The sequence below is a fragment of the Physeter macrocephalus genome, chromosome 6, assembly GCF_002837175.3.
Source record: "Physeter macrocephalus isolate SW-GA chromosome 6, ASM283717v5, whole genome shotgun sequence".
Taxonomy (NCBI): Eukaryota; Metazoa; Chordata; class Mammalia; order Artiodactyla; family Physeteridae; genus Physeter; species Physeter macrocephalus.
The window spans coordinates 53,447,279-53,460,835 of NC_041219.1; the positions used below are offsets into that span (position 1 = coordinate 53,447,279).

Here is a 13,557-nt window from a genome sequence, read left to right on the forward strand (position 1 = left end):
CCGGGCCCCTCCCGCCCCCGGGCCCGCGAGCTCCAGCCCCCCCCGCCGGTCCCGAGCTGCAGCCCCCTCACTCCCGGCCCCTCGCGCCCCCTGGGCCCCGAGCTGCAGTGCCCCCCCCGGCCCCTCGCGCCCCCCGGGGCCCACCTGGTTCTTGTCCAGCTCGCAGTTCTTGTACTCCTGCTCCCCCTGCTCCTGGAAGGTGACGATGACGAAGCCCACGAAGATGTTCATCATGAAGAAGGCGATGATGATGATGTAGATGATGAAGAAGACGGAGATCTCCACGCGGTAGTTGTAAATGGGGCCCTTGTCCTCCGTGTGGGAGTCGATGGAGCGGTACAGCAGCCTGGGGGGGGACAGCCCGCGGAGGGCGGTGGCCATGACACCGCTGCTCCTAGCGCCCCCGGGGCCGGGGAGCTGGAAACAGCTCCAGGCTGGGAGTCAGGGGGCCTGGGTTCGAGCCCCAGCTCTGCCTCTTACTGGCTGTGTGACTCGGGCAAACCACTCAACCTCTCTGGGCCTCAGATTCCTTACCTGCAAAGTGGAGATAATAATTCCGGACTTTCCTACCGGGCAGGGTAGTTGATATAACGTATGTGAAGGTGCTCTGAAACTGGCAGGAACTAAGTGTGACACGAGTCATGGCCATTGATTTCAAATGCTGGAGATATTGGTAAATACTGAAACGGCTTTGCTGCTTCTCTGGCAGAGACTCGGAGGGTGTTACGGTGAACATAAAATAAATCTGAGAACGAGTATCCATTTAAGATAGAAACACTTGATAAAAAAACGCCCCAGGCTCACTCAGATCATCAGTAATGGTCTGGTTTACACTCAGGTAGCCTGTGTCTGCCGCCCACCTGGGCCAGGGCTACGTGCCCGTCAGGCTGCTTCTCTTCGCGGATGGGCTTCCTTCCTCTCCCGCCTCTGTTACTCCACACAGCACTTGGCTGTTCTCTAGGTAGTCCTGATAGTTTACCATTTAATAATGGTGCCTCTCGCCTAAGATCACGTGTTGTTGACTTAGAAATATCTAGAATCTCCTGACTTTCAGATGATCACGCCACCGGAATACACATGGGGGCGTGAGGGAAGCAGGTGTCTGTACAGAGATACAGGGAGCCCCTCCTGGACAGGCCCGGTAGAGGGGACGCAGCTACGGGCCACCAGGCTGGTCCAGGCCTGGCAGCACTGCCTCTGCAGGAACTTTCCTCTGTAAGTCAGACACAGCTCCCTCCAAGGCGACTGGGGCAGAGTCTAACCAGCGGGCACCTCCGCCATCTCTACCCAGGTCCGTGCCTGCCGGGAGGGGTGGCCTTCGGTCGTACGGTGACCCAGGGGCCCCTCCACTCCCAGATGCCATGAGGGTGATGACAGACTTCACTGCAGCTCAGTCTAGGTTGGGGAGGGGAGCTAAAAGCAGCTCGTGTGGGGTCGAAGCTCTGAAATCCAGAAAAAGAAGAGTGGTGTTCTGCGGCAACTATGGCCCACGGGGAGGCGGGGAAGTGTGGTCTCTGGGAAGCGCGTGGCGCAGCAGCTGAAACCGGCCCCGTCTGCATACTCACTCCGGCCACCCCTCAAAGGTGGAGACGGTGAACAGGGCCATCATAGCCGCCAGGACGTTGTCAAAGTCAAACTTGCTGTTCTCCCAGCTGCGCGGCTGGATGATGGGGTGATCCACCTCCCCGTCCTTGTATGTGACGTAGTTCCCCCTGAGGACGGGAGAAAGGGCTCGTTCTGGGGTCTCCTGTCTCCCCTCAACCTACCCACCGTGCCTCCTGGCTTGGGGGTGGGGCAAAACTGGCCAAGCTTAAACCCATAGTTCTAGCCACTGGGAAGATGTCAGGGGTGGAATATTCTGGAACAGATGATCTTACGTGTTACGTCAATAGGACCAGACAACCCGTGGGTGAAAGTGCAGCCACCACTGCTGTCAGAGAAAGAACGGGCCGCCCCTCCTCTCAGGACAAGTCACCAACCGCCTGCAGTCAACCAGCCTGGCTGCCCCCCGGCCGTACTCACTTGCATTCGGCCTCCGTCTGTTTGGAACTGTCCGAACAGGTGTAGAGCTTGCCCTGGAAGGTGGAAGAGCAAAGTGACCGGAGATGCTCCTTAATCGAGGGACCGGTCAGAAACCGGTTAGTGGTGTGTCTGTAGCCAGCTCTGCGCTGGGGTCTCGGGACGAGAGTGTAAGGAGAGCAGAGCCCGGACGGGAAGTCAGAGCGGTCGGTGCACAAACGCGCCCTGGGCCGCAGGCACCCGACCGAAGGGAAGCCCCGACGGCGAAGCTGGGCCCACAAGGCAGGTCTGGTGGCGGGGGAGGGGAAGGGCAGGGCTGGGGACTGAGTTCGGTGGTGGAAGTCAGGGCACGACGACGCAGTGCGGGGGGAGCTTCAGGTGGAGAAGGGCTGAGGCAGAGAAGGGCAGGAAGCAGGGACCCGGCCTCCCCGTCGCCGAGGGCCCGCCAGGAGCAGGCGAGCACCCAGACAAACCGGGGCTCTGCAGCGACCGGGGTGGGTGGTCACCGGGAGCCCCGCGGGCTTGGGTGGGGGACTCACACGGTGGGTCGGGGGGAGCAGTCCCTCTGCTGTTCTCTACAAGCAAGGGCCGGGGCTGAGAGGGCCGGGTGGTGACGGAGCAGCGCCTGCCTCCGCGCTGCTCTCCTCAGACTGAGGACTAGCCCGCCTCGGGTCTGGGAACTGGTCCTCCCTGTTCCGGGGACTAGTTAGTCCTCCCCTGCTCTGGGGACTAGTTAGTCCTCCTCTGGTCTGGGGACTAGTTAGTCCTCCTCTGGTCTGGGAACTAGTTAGTCCTCCCCTGGTCTGGGAACTAATTAGTCCTCCCTTGCTCTGGGGACTAGTTAGTCCTCCTCTGGTCTGGGGACTAGTTAGTCTTCCTTCTGGTCTAGGAACTAGTTAGTCCTCCCCTGCTCTGGGAACTAGTCAGTCTTCCTCTGGTCTGGGAACCAGTTAGTCTTCCTTCTGGTCTGGGAACCAGTCTTCCTCTGCCCTGGGAACCAGTTAGTCCTCCTTCTGGTCTGGGTAGTTCCCAGACTGGGAACCAGTCAGTCCTCCTCTGGTTTGGGAACTAGTCTTCCTCTGGTCTGGGAACTAGTTAGTCCTCCCCTGATCTGGGAAATAATTAGTCCTCCCTTGCTCTGGGGACTAGTTAGTCCTCCTCTGGTCTGGGGACTAGTTAGTCTTCCTTCTGGTCTAGGAACTAGTTAGTCCTCCCCTGCTCTGGGAACTAGTCAGGCTCCCTTGGGTCTGGGAACCAGTTAGTCTTCCTTCTGGTCTGGGAACCAGTTAGTCTTCCTTCTGGTCTGGGAACCAGTTAGTCTTCCTTCTGGTCTGGGAACCAGTTAGTCTTCCTTCTGGTCTGGGAACCAGTTAGTCTTCCTTCTGGTCTGGGAACCAGTTAGTCTTCCTTCTGGTCTGGGAACCAGTTAGTCTTCCTTCTGGTCTGGGAACCAGTTAGTCTTCCTTCTGGTCTGGGAACCAGTTAGTCTTCCTTCTGGTCTGGGAACCAGTTAGTCCTCCTTCTGGTCTGGGTAGTTCCCAGACTGGGAACCAGTCAGTCCTCCTCTGGTTTGGGAACTAGTCTTCCTCTGGTCTGGGAACTAGTTAGTCCTCCTCTGGTCTGGGAACCAGTCAGTTCTCCTTCTGGTTTGGGAACCAGTCAGTCCTCCTTCTGGTCTGGGAACTAGTTAGTCCTCCTCTGGTCTGGGAACTAGTCTTCCTGTGGTCTGGGAACTAGTCCTCCTCTGGTCTGGGAACCAGTCAGTCCTCCTCTGGTCTGGGAACCAGTCAGTCCTCCTTCTGGTCTGGGAACTAGTTAGTCCTCCCCTGCTCTGGGGACTAGTTAGTCCTCCTCTGGTCTGGGAACTAGTTAGTCCTCCCCTGGTCTGGGAACTAATTAGTCCTCCCTTGCTCTGGGGACTAGTTAGTCCTCCTCTGGTCTGGGGACTAGTCAGTCTTCCTTCTGGTCTAGGAACTAGTTAGTCCTCCCCTGCTCTGGGAACTAGTCAGTCCTCCTCCGGTCTGGGAAGCAGTCCTCCTCGGGTCTGGAAGCTGGGAGGGGCTGTGGGGAGGCCGCATCCACCCCCAGTGTGACCCAGCACCGTCCCCTCCGTGTCCCCTCTGCCAGCTCCCGTCCAGGTGGGCGGGAAGGATGCAGGGCCTCAGACCCGGCCGGGACCCCACCTTGAAGAGCTGGACCCCGATGCAGGCGAACATGAACTGGAGCAGCGTGGTGACGATGACGATGTTCCCGATGGTGCGGATGGCCACGAACACGCACTGCACCACGTGCTGCAGGTGCACAGAGGGGGTCGGGTCCGGGACCTGGGCTGGGCCCCCTCCGCCACGAGCCTCTCAGAGGAGGTGCGGGCAGCCCTCTGCCACGAGCGGGGGCATCAGACTCAAAGGGGCAAAGCGTCCTCCTAGGTCACAGGGTGATGGAGCCTGGTGAAACCCACGTCCCACTGGGCTCTAGGTGACCACAGGCACCAAAGCCCCGCTAACCGCCCATGTTCCGGGGGCAGCAGCTCAGGGGCCTCATCACTACCTGGGGCTCGGGGTAGTGTGTGTGTCTCCGTTCGCAAAAGCTCTGCTGAGGAGTTGGGATTGTGAACGGGGGCCTCCGCTGCGGCTCCGTGTATCACGGGTCCGGGATGGGAAGTGGGGCTGAGGTGCTGGCAGGAGGGTCCCGGCTCCGACCCGGGAGCCTGACCACTGTCCCCGTCTCCCGCCTGCCCGTCACCTCACGTGGACCCCCAGGCTGAGGCTTGCTGGGTTGGGGGCTCCCGCCCAGGCCGCCCAGCTCACCTTCAGCCCCTTGGCCCTGTTGATGGCCCTCAGGGGCCTGAGCACCCGCAGGACTCGCAAGATCTTCACCACGTTGATGGCACTGGACCTGGGGGAGAGGACGGGCGGGGCTGAGCCTCTTCTGCTCCGGGCCCAGCATCAGAGGAGGGGGAACCGCTTGCTGGCAGCAAGTCCCAGCCCAGACGGAGAGACTGGGGGGTCTGCTGGGGACTCTCTCGCCCCAGCACCATCTCCTGCTCTCTTCTCCCACCGCAGGGACCCAGAGCTGGCCGGGGAGCCGGGGGCTTTCTTTTTTTTTTTTTTTTTTTTTTTTTTTGCGGTACGCTGGCCTCCCACTGTTGTGGCCTCTCCCGTTGCGGAGCACAGGCTTCGGACGCGCGGGCCCAGCCGCTCCACGGCATGTGGGACCCTCCCGGACCGGGGCACGAACCCGTGTCCCCTGCATCAGCAGGCGGACTCTCAACCACTGCGCCACCAGGGACGGGGGCTTTCTTGATGGTGAGCAAATCACGGGAAAAGCGTTTACCGTGAGCCACTAGCAGTATAATGTGCTACTCAGGGGGTGTTTGCCTTGCCGAGGACGTGTAGGGCGAGGCAAAGCTCCACCAGACCCCGGCCGCTGAGGATACCCTTCCTAACTCTGTCGAGCCCTAGCTTCTTCATCTGTAAAACGGCGCAGTGATCACCTCACGAGCTTGTTGCAAGGTTTCAATGAGAAAACGCACACGAACCACCTAGCAGCCTAACTGGCACATGTTGTGATGTGAGTCCATGGTGGCTTCTATTATCAGGAGCTTGAAGAGATACTGTACGAATGGCGGGACTCTGGGTGGGGGGATACCTGGTGCTCATCTGCAAGCCCAAGCCCCAGGAGGCCCGCTCGCTCTGTGCGCAGCGCACCCAGGCCTAGAGGCAACGGCTCTGACACCACAGACTCCGCGCACCTGGGACGCCAGGGCCCAGCCGGCTGCCCCGGGAGCAAAGGCCACTGCTGCCCTCCAGGGGCACGCAGGCCCCTCACCCCGGCGGGCTGGCGGGCTCTCTGAAGTGTCCCTCACCCTCACCCACTAGCCGCCTTTGGAGAGCCTTTACCCTCCTTGGGACCTAAAACACGCGGTCCCATCGGCAAGCGCTGACCTCATTCCTCGTGTCAGGACGCCATCCGCTCGAGAGCGGGATGGGGGAAAGCCCTACGTCTCTGGTTCACGACCCTCTGATCACAAGGGACTCAAAGGGCTGCCCGATCCATCCCAGCATCTCAGGGACAATGGGAGGGGTGGAAAGGCCAGACTGAGGGGGGAGTTCTTGGCTCAAGGTTAAGAGTGATTGAGTGGCAGTGGCAGATTAGACCCACAGGCTCACAGGCAGACAGCCTGGGGTAAAATAACGATGACCCCAGCCAAGGGTCTCACTCTGAACGCCTCCACCTCCTCTCCTTCTAGGCCGACCACGGGGACAGCCTCGGGACAGAGCCCCAGACGCCTCTGCTCTGCCACTGGGGTGACCCGGGCCAAGTCCCAGGTCCTGACCTCAGTTTTTCTGTCTATGAAACAGTGATAACATCACTGGCCCTGCCTGCCTCATGGGTCCTGTGAGGGTCAGAGAGGAATGTGTACGGAAAGTGCTTTGGAAGTTAAGTACAGAGTTAGCAATACCAGCTGGTAGAATTCGGGAGAAACTAGTAATGAGATCCTTTTAAACCTGAGCACATCACAGCCTTGGTTGCAGGTGGAATTGTCCGGAGAGTGCTGTAAATCCCTCAGGCCCCGGCTGTAGCCCGGAGCAATTAAATCAAAGCTTGGGGGGGCCGGGGGGTGGGGTGGGGGTGTGGGTGTGGGTGTGGGAGGGGTCCGGGCAAAGGTCTTGTTTTGAAGCTGCTCCGGTGATTCCCCTCTGTAGCCAGAAGTGAGGACCAGTCCTTCCTCCCCCTCCCTCCGTCATCAGGGGCTCTGACTGGAGACCGGAGAGGAAGAGGCGGGGCGGGGGGGTCAGGGCTGGCCGTGGCCATGGCAGGCCTGGGCTGGGGGTGCCCGCGGAGCCGGTGGGGGGGCCCTGGAGACCTTCCTCTCTCGTAACTGGGCCAGGCCCGCCTGCTGGGTGAGACCCAGACAAGGAAACAGATCCTCGCTTGGGTCAATGTACCCCAAGGGCCCCACCACTGAGGACCCAGACGCCAGAAGCCACAGCCGCCGGCGAGGCCCCGTCCCGCTCCCAGCCTAGCTCCGCCGCGGCCACAGGCAGGCCTCCCCGCCACCAGCGGTCCTCTCCCCCGACCCCCGGCTCCCGGCTGTCCTCTCCGACCCCGTCCCCCATCCACGCCTCCCTCGGGGCCAGGGGGCCCCACTCACTGGATGCCGAAGGAGATGAGGGACACGCTGACCACCAGCAGGTCCAGGATGTTGAAGTAGTTGCGGCAGAAGGAGCCCTTGTGCAGGAAGGCGCCGTAGGCGGTCATCTGGGGGGACATGGGGGGCGTGGCATGAGGAGCCTCCGGGCTCCAGAGACCCCTCCCCCAGCCTCCCCACACGGCACCGCCGGCCGGGCCCAGGTGAAGAGCAGGGAGGTGACGGGGGGCTGGGGGGCAGGCAGGACAGGAGAGACACGGTGCCGGGGGCTCCTGCCGCCGCCGCCGCCGCAGCCCCTGAAGGCGCCCCGCCCAGGACTCTCAGCGGCCCTTCGGTCCTGCATCTGCAGCCCTTGCGCCCCTGTACGCTCAGGACTCCCCCCACCCCAAGCTCGCTCCACCTCAGGGCCTGCCTAGGACACGGTCCTCTGGGGGGACCCCCAGTGGGGACCAGCCACGCTGGCTTCCCGGGACTTTCCTGGTTTAGTCCCAGGCAGTCCCTCAGTCTCGGGCAGACCCTAACGCCCCAAGTTCTACCAAGGACGCCGGCAACCCGCGTCCGTCCACTTCCAGCCTCAGGCGGTGCTGACGACCCCTGCTTAGTACTCTGAGCTCCACCGAGTGCCTGGTTCTGGAGCCGTGTGTTCAGAGGGGCCGTGGGCACCGCAGTAAGAGCACAGCTCTGGAGCCAGGCCACCTGAGTTTGGATCCCACCCTCTGCACTCTGAGCGCCCGCGGCGAGTTACTCAACTTCCCTGAGTATCATCTGAGAAATGGGGCAACGACATCCTCTACCCTGGAGGGTTGTAAGCGCCCTCGGGAATTACATGCAAAGCCCTTAGGTCACTGTCCTGCGGACGGCAAGCTCCACGCCAGGCGAGCTTCTCTGCCGAGAACTGGACTCGGCCGGAGAGCTAGGACTTGGAGTCTGGGTCCCTCCTGTGATGGGGGAGGATGTCCAGTGTCCCCCCCCGTAAAGTAGCATCCCCTTCCCTGCCGTTGTGAGGCGCCTGCTGGAGAACCACGTGGAAGCCCCTTGGAGACTAAGAAGGGACCACGTCAGGGGTGATGACTGTCTTGGGTTTGCTGTCACCACCCCCCTCAGAGCTCAGCCTAGAGCCGCTGTTGAGGGCCCACAAACACCGGTCCGATTTCCTGGACGTGCACTAAGGGCCGGTGGATTTCCAGGTGAAGGGCTGAACGGTCACAGCCGTGAAGCGACAGCCAAGGGGGGACATTTGGAGCTGACGGCTTAGAGCTTGGGAGCAGCTCCCTGGTCACCTGGGGCCCAATCTCTCTCTTTGGAAACAGCGTGCGCCAGGCAGCCTGGCCGCGGAGAGATTCAAAAGCAAACACAGGGGAAACTGGCAAAAATAGCTCTTGGAACCTAATTCTTCCCACTTATGTCCTGCAGGAAGGGGTCACAGGGGACTCAGGCACCTGTGTCCTGCAGGAGCTTCCAGAAGTGGGTGGATTATGTGAAGGGTTGCAGGGGAATACAGTTGGAGATCTGTCCCAAAGGCCTGCCATCTGGAGGGGCTGCTGCCCGGTCTCTTAGTGGAGGTCTGGGCCCCCGAGTGCAGGCCCGGGTGCTTCCATGGTTTGTGTTACCTGAGAAGCCCTGAGCCCCGAAGGCTGGCGAGTGTGTGTGTGTGTGTGTGTGTGTGCGTGTGCGTGTGCGTGCGCGTGTTTGTGTGTGTGCAGGCCATCCACCCAGGCAGGGCCAGAGGAAGGGTGGCCATAGGACAAAGGGCAGGTGGACGCTGGGAAAATGGGGCATTTATTTGAAAGTTCCCTGTGACATCCAGGGAGTCAGGTACCCAGTGCAGGATCCCCCTTTTACCCTGTCTGCTGACTGCCACCCACCCCGCCCCTTCTCCTAAAGTCCTAACCTTTGCCCAGGAAGAGCTTCGCTGGGGAGAGAAAAGGGTTGGACTCTGCGCTGGGAGGGCGGCACGCCCCTCCGTCCAGCCAGCTCCTCTCCGGGCAGCAACGCTGCTCCTCGAACTCCTCTTACCTTCTGCAATCTCTACTCGCGGGTTCTGGTCCCCCCTCCCGCCTCCTCTAGGTGACAGCCTTGGCATCATTCAGGCCAACCGTCCTGGTCCCACAAGGCCAAACGTGCCCAGGCCTTCCAACTGTCCCTGACACCGGACACCCCTCGGGCACGACGGTCACCTCCGCCGGGCAGGACGCCGGACCCACGGGCGGGACAGAGGCACCCGGGGGAAGAGGTGCAGGCAGTGTCCCGGGCCCGGCTGCACCCGGAGGCACAGCCAGGCAGCGTGAAAGCCAGAGGCAGAGGGCGAGGGTGGGCGGATCTCGCCAGGACCGTGCTTGTGAGGAGACGGCAGCCTTGGAGGGAACGGAGCACCGCTGGGGCCCACCCGAGAGCTCCGGGGAGGGTCTGAGACCGGGGGAGAGTGCGGTGTTTGTGTGCTGCCCTGAGTCTGGAGTCCAGGGAAGGGCGTCCACGCAGCCGGGCGGCCCTGGTTCCCTCTCCCCCCCGCCACCCGGGGTCAGAGAGGAAACCCCAGGAACACTCCTGGGGTTTCCTCTTGGTTAACGTCTGGTTAGCTGGAACCAGGGGGTCTGGACAAAAAAAAAGAAGGCACGCGAAAGTGACCACTCAGGTTGCATGTGGATGTGACAGGCCGTCCTCGCCTGAAGGGGGCCGGGAGGGAGGGTCTGGGGCTGCCACGTGTACCGGGTGGGAGGAGCCCGGACCCGGGGGAGGCACCGAGGGGAGCAGCCCCGCCCACCATGGACAGGGTGACCTCCAGGCTCTGGGAGACAACGGGAGTCACACACACCCCCTCGACTCGGAACTCACCCCCGAAGCTCGGGTGGCCTGGGAAACTTGGAAACCCTAACAGAGTAGATGTGAGTAACATATTAACTGTATGTTAATAGAAATAGCAAAATAAAGCTTAGGGCAAACGCCTGTCATCCGAAGCTGCTCAGGCGTGGGTTCTGCCGTGCTGGGGTCACAGGGCTGGAGCGGGCGGCTCCGGGCCTGGGGCTCCAGCCCCTCAGCCCTGGGCTCTGGGCTCCACGCTGAGCCCTGGAGGACACGGCTCCCTCCTGCAGGCCCGGGGCAAAAAGGGGTGAGGCAGCAGAGCCTTGGGGGTAACCCAGGGCTCAGAGGTGTCTACAGGGTCTGTCCAAAGCCCTCGGTTGGGACACTGGCCTTGGCCCCGTGATCACCACCACACAGGCCTGTGCTGGCAACAGGCATCCCGCGGGCACAGGCAGGGCGACTCCTGGAGGCCCCTGAGCTTTCCCACTTTTGTCGTTTGTGTGGCATCTCCTCCGGGCAGGAGGAGGGAAGGACGGTTCCAGCCCGGGGCGGGCGTGGTTTGCAGAGGCGGCGGGGGGCGCGTGGTGCCCGGCCAGCATCAGTCCGACACTGTGCACAGGGCACAGAGCGAGGGGCACAAAATCCTCCAGTTTCAGAGACTGGAGAGTAAACACGAGTGAAAGAAACAAGAGAAAAGGGGCAGAGCGCAGAGAGGGGAGGCTTTGCCGCGTGCGTTACCTTGAGGATAATTTCTAACGTAAAGATACTAGTGAAGACATAGTCTGCGTTGCCTAGGATCTGAAAGATAAGCACAACCGGATTAGTGGCTCCGAGTGACCAGACAACAGAGCGTGTGTTAGCAGCAGAGCAGCGACAGCCGGACAGGACAGGACAGGACAGGACAGGGCAGGACAGGGCAGGGGGTGAAGACATAGTCTGCGTTGCCTAGGATCTGAAAGATAAGCACAACCGGATTAGTGGCTCCGAGTGACCAGACAACAGAGCGTGTGTTAGCAGCAGAGCAGCGACAGCCGGACAGGACAGGACAGGACAGGACAGGACAGGGCAGGGGGCACGCATTACCTTCAGAGCAATTTCAATGGTGAAAATGGTAGTGAAAACAATGTCAAAATAAAACAGAATCTGTAAAACAAAGAGACACAGGGTGGGGATGGGGCAGGGATGGGAGAAGCAGGACGGGAGGAGGGGTCACCAGCAGGGAAGTCACACTCCCAAAGCAGGGAGCCTTTCCACGGGGAGACAGTGGAACGGGTTAGGGGACCAGAGGCACTGGCACAGCACTGGGTCCTGAAGTCCCCAGATCTGTGAGGGGAGCTGCCAGGGCCGACTCAACTGGTCCTGGGTCTGGTTGGGTGCTTTTCTCATGAATTCAGTTTACTTACAAACCCAGATCAGACCGCTGGGATGCTTGTCAAAGGGTTTGCTTTTCTTTGCATGAAATCGCAAAATGCTTAATTCGCATTGGCGTGACGAGCTAGCCTCTCATGTCTGTGGGACCCTACACTGCTGCTGTGCCCTTCGGGGTGCACCCCAGGCTAGGGGCAGGCTCCGGGGTTCACGCTTTACTACGTCTCAGGTGACAGATCAGAGCAAGGGCCAGCGCCTTTCCCAGTAAGAAAGCTCTGGACCAAGCAGGCTGCAGGACCACCGGCTGGCTTGGCAGTGGTGGACTCCTCCCTTCGTGCCCACCTGGTTGGGATTTGGTAAAGCTTCGAGGCTTCGAGATATGGCAGGTCTTACTCTGGCCTTTGATGTAGGTCACCAGAGCCTGGGGTGGTCTCCAAATTTAGTTTAGACTTTGCAGAGGGTCACTGAGGCCCTCCTATACGAGGGCGGCCTCATCGGAGCACCCGTCTGCCACTGTCCCCCGGGGACCGGGACGGGCCAGTGTACCCCGGGGCAAGGTGTAAACCGCTCAGTTCCAGGGAGGTGGACCCCCGGGGAACATCCGCGGGCCGTGGAGTCTGCTGTGGCCCGTCAGGCCGGCCTGGGGCGCTGGGTCTATGGTCTCCTCCCGCTAACGGTCCTAAGACGGGTTTCCACCCAGCTCTCATCTCTTAAGGAACCGTCTGCTGTGCCTCTGACCCTGAGATGTGGGCTGGGCTCTGGACTGAACGACGGGGCTGGGCAGCCCCAGAAGCTGGGGGCCACGCGGCGGGGGCGGGGTGCAGGGGCGAGGTACCTACGTGGTTCCTGAAGGAGGTGTGCTGGACGGGGTCCTCGGCAGCCAGGGAGATGCTGCTGAGCAGGATGAAGAAGAGGATCAGGTTGGTGAAGACGGAGTCGTTGACGATGCGGTGGCACTGGAGACGGAACCTGCAGGGGAGCGGGAGGGGCCGTCACGCGGGGCTGGGGCCTCCGCTCCTCCAGCCCCGACGCGTCCTGCCGCAGGGGGGCAATAGTGCCACCGCCCGCGCCACTCTGTGTGCCCACCCACAGGGCCTCGGGGCTGCGCCTGAGACCTTTGGGAACCCCTACATCTCACGTACTGCTGAGACGCCATCCACCGGCTTTCGTTTGGGGACGTCTTTCCCATCATTAACAATAACGGCTTTGGGCTTCCCCGGTGGCGCAGTGGTGGAGAGTCCGCCTGCCGATGCGGGGGACGCGGGTTCGCGCCCCGGTCCGGGAGGATCCCACGTGCCGCGGAGCGGCTGGGCCCGTGAGCCGTGGCCGCTGGGCCTGCGCGTCCGGAGCCTGCGCTCCGCAACGGGAGAGGCCACGGCAGTGAGAGGCCCGCGTACCGCAAAAAAAAAAAAAAAAAATAACGGCTTTGTGAGATCCGCTTCCTATGTTTATGTACAGGGAGTAAAGGAGCCACCCAGAAGCGTGGGCGCCCAGGCTCCTAGGAGACTTGCTCCCGTGGCAGTAAGTCAATCCCGCACCTCGGCACAATGACAAAGGACGACACACCTGACCCCCGAGCGCTCACGGTAGATCCTCGGACGCCGAGGGTGTCATTTATACTGTCTCATCTTGACAGTAGGAGCGGAGAAGGGTGTGATTATCATCTTCATTTTATAGATAAAAACCACTGACACCAGGAAGGACAGGCTTTGCCCCGTGCCGCGGAGCGGCTGGGCCCGTGAGCCGTGGCCGCTGGGCCTGCGCGTCCGGAGCCTGCGCTCCGCAACGGGAGAGGCCACGGCAGTGAGAGGCCCGCGTACCGCAAAAAAAAAAAAAAAAAATAACGGCTTTGTGAGATCCGCTTCCTATGTTTATGTACAGGGAGTAAAGGAGCCACCCAGAAGCGTGGGCGCCCAGGCTCCTAGGAGACTTGCTCCCGTGGCAGTAAGTCAATCCCGCACCTCGGCACAATGACAAAGGACGACACACCTGACCCCCGAGCGCTCACGGTAGATCCTCGGACGCCGAGGGTGTCATTTATACTGTCTCATCTTGACAGTAGGAGCGGAGAAGGGTGTGATTATCATCTTCATTTTATAGATAAAAACCACTGACACCAGGAAGGACAGGCTTTGCCCAGACGCAGTGTGTGTGTGTGTGTGTGTGTGTGTGGGGGTGGGGGGAGCGCGCGGAGCTCGCACCCGGGCTTCAGGCTTCTG

At 61.2% G+C, this 13,557-nt stretch overlaps 1 protein-coding gene across 2 annotated transcripts in view; it reads right to left on the bottom strand.

The window, feature by feature from the left end:
- Window positions 1-13,557, bottom strand: part of CACNA1C (calcium voltage-gated channel subunit alpha1 C) — a 477,743-nt gene that overhangs the window by 60,646 nt on the left and 403,540 nt on the right. For both annotated transcript variants that reach the window (XM_024128968.3, XM_028490773.2), the window contains exons 20-27: window positions 12,178-12,307; window positions 11,054-11,113; window positions 7,175-7,281; window positions 4,827-4,914; window positions 4,203-4,310; window positions 2,023-2,075; window positions 1,566-1,712; window positions 145-346 (exon numbers count right to left, since the gene is read on the bottom strand). In XM_024128968.3, the coding sequence (XP_023984736.2) occupies window positions 145-346; window positions 1,566-1,712; window positions 2,023-2,075; window positions 4,203-4,310; window positions 4,827-4,914; window positions 7,175-7,281; window positions 11,054-11,113; window positions 12,178-12,307 (895 nt within the window). The remainder of the gene's footprint in view (window positions 1-144; window positions 347-1,565; window positions 1,713-2,022; window positions 2,076-4,202; window positions 4,311-4,826; window positions 4,915-7,174; window positions 7,282-11,053; window positions 11,114-12,177; window positions 12,308-13,557) is intronic.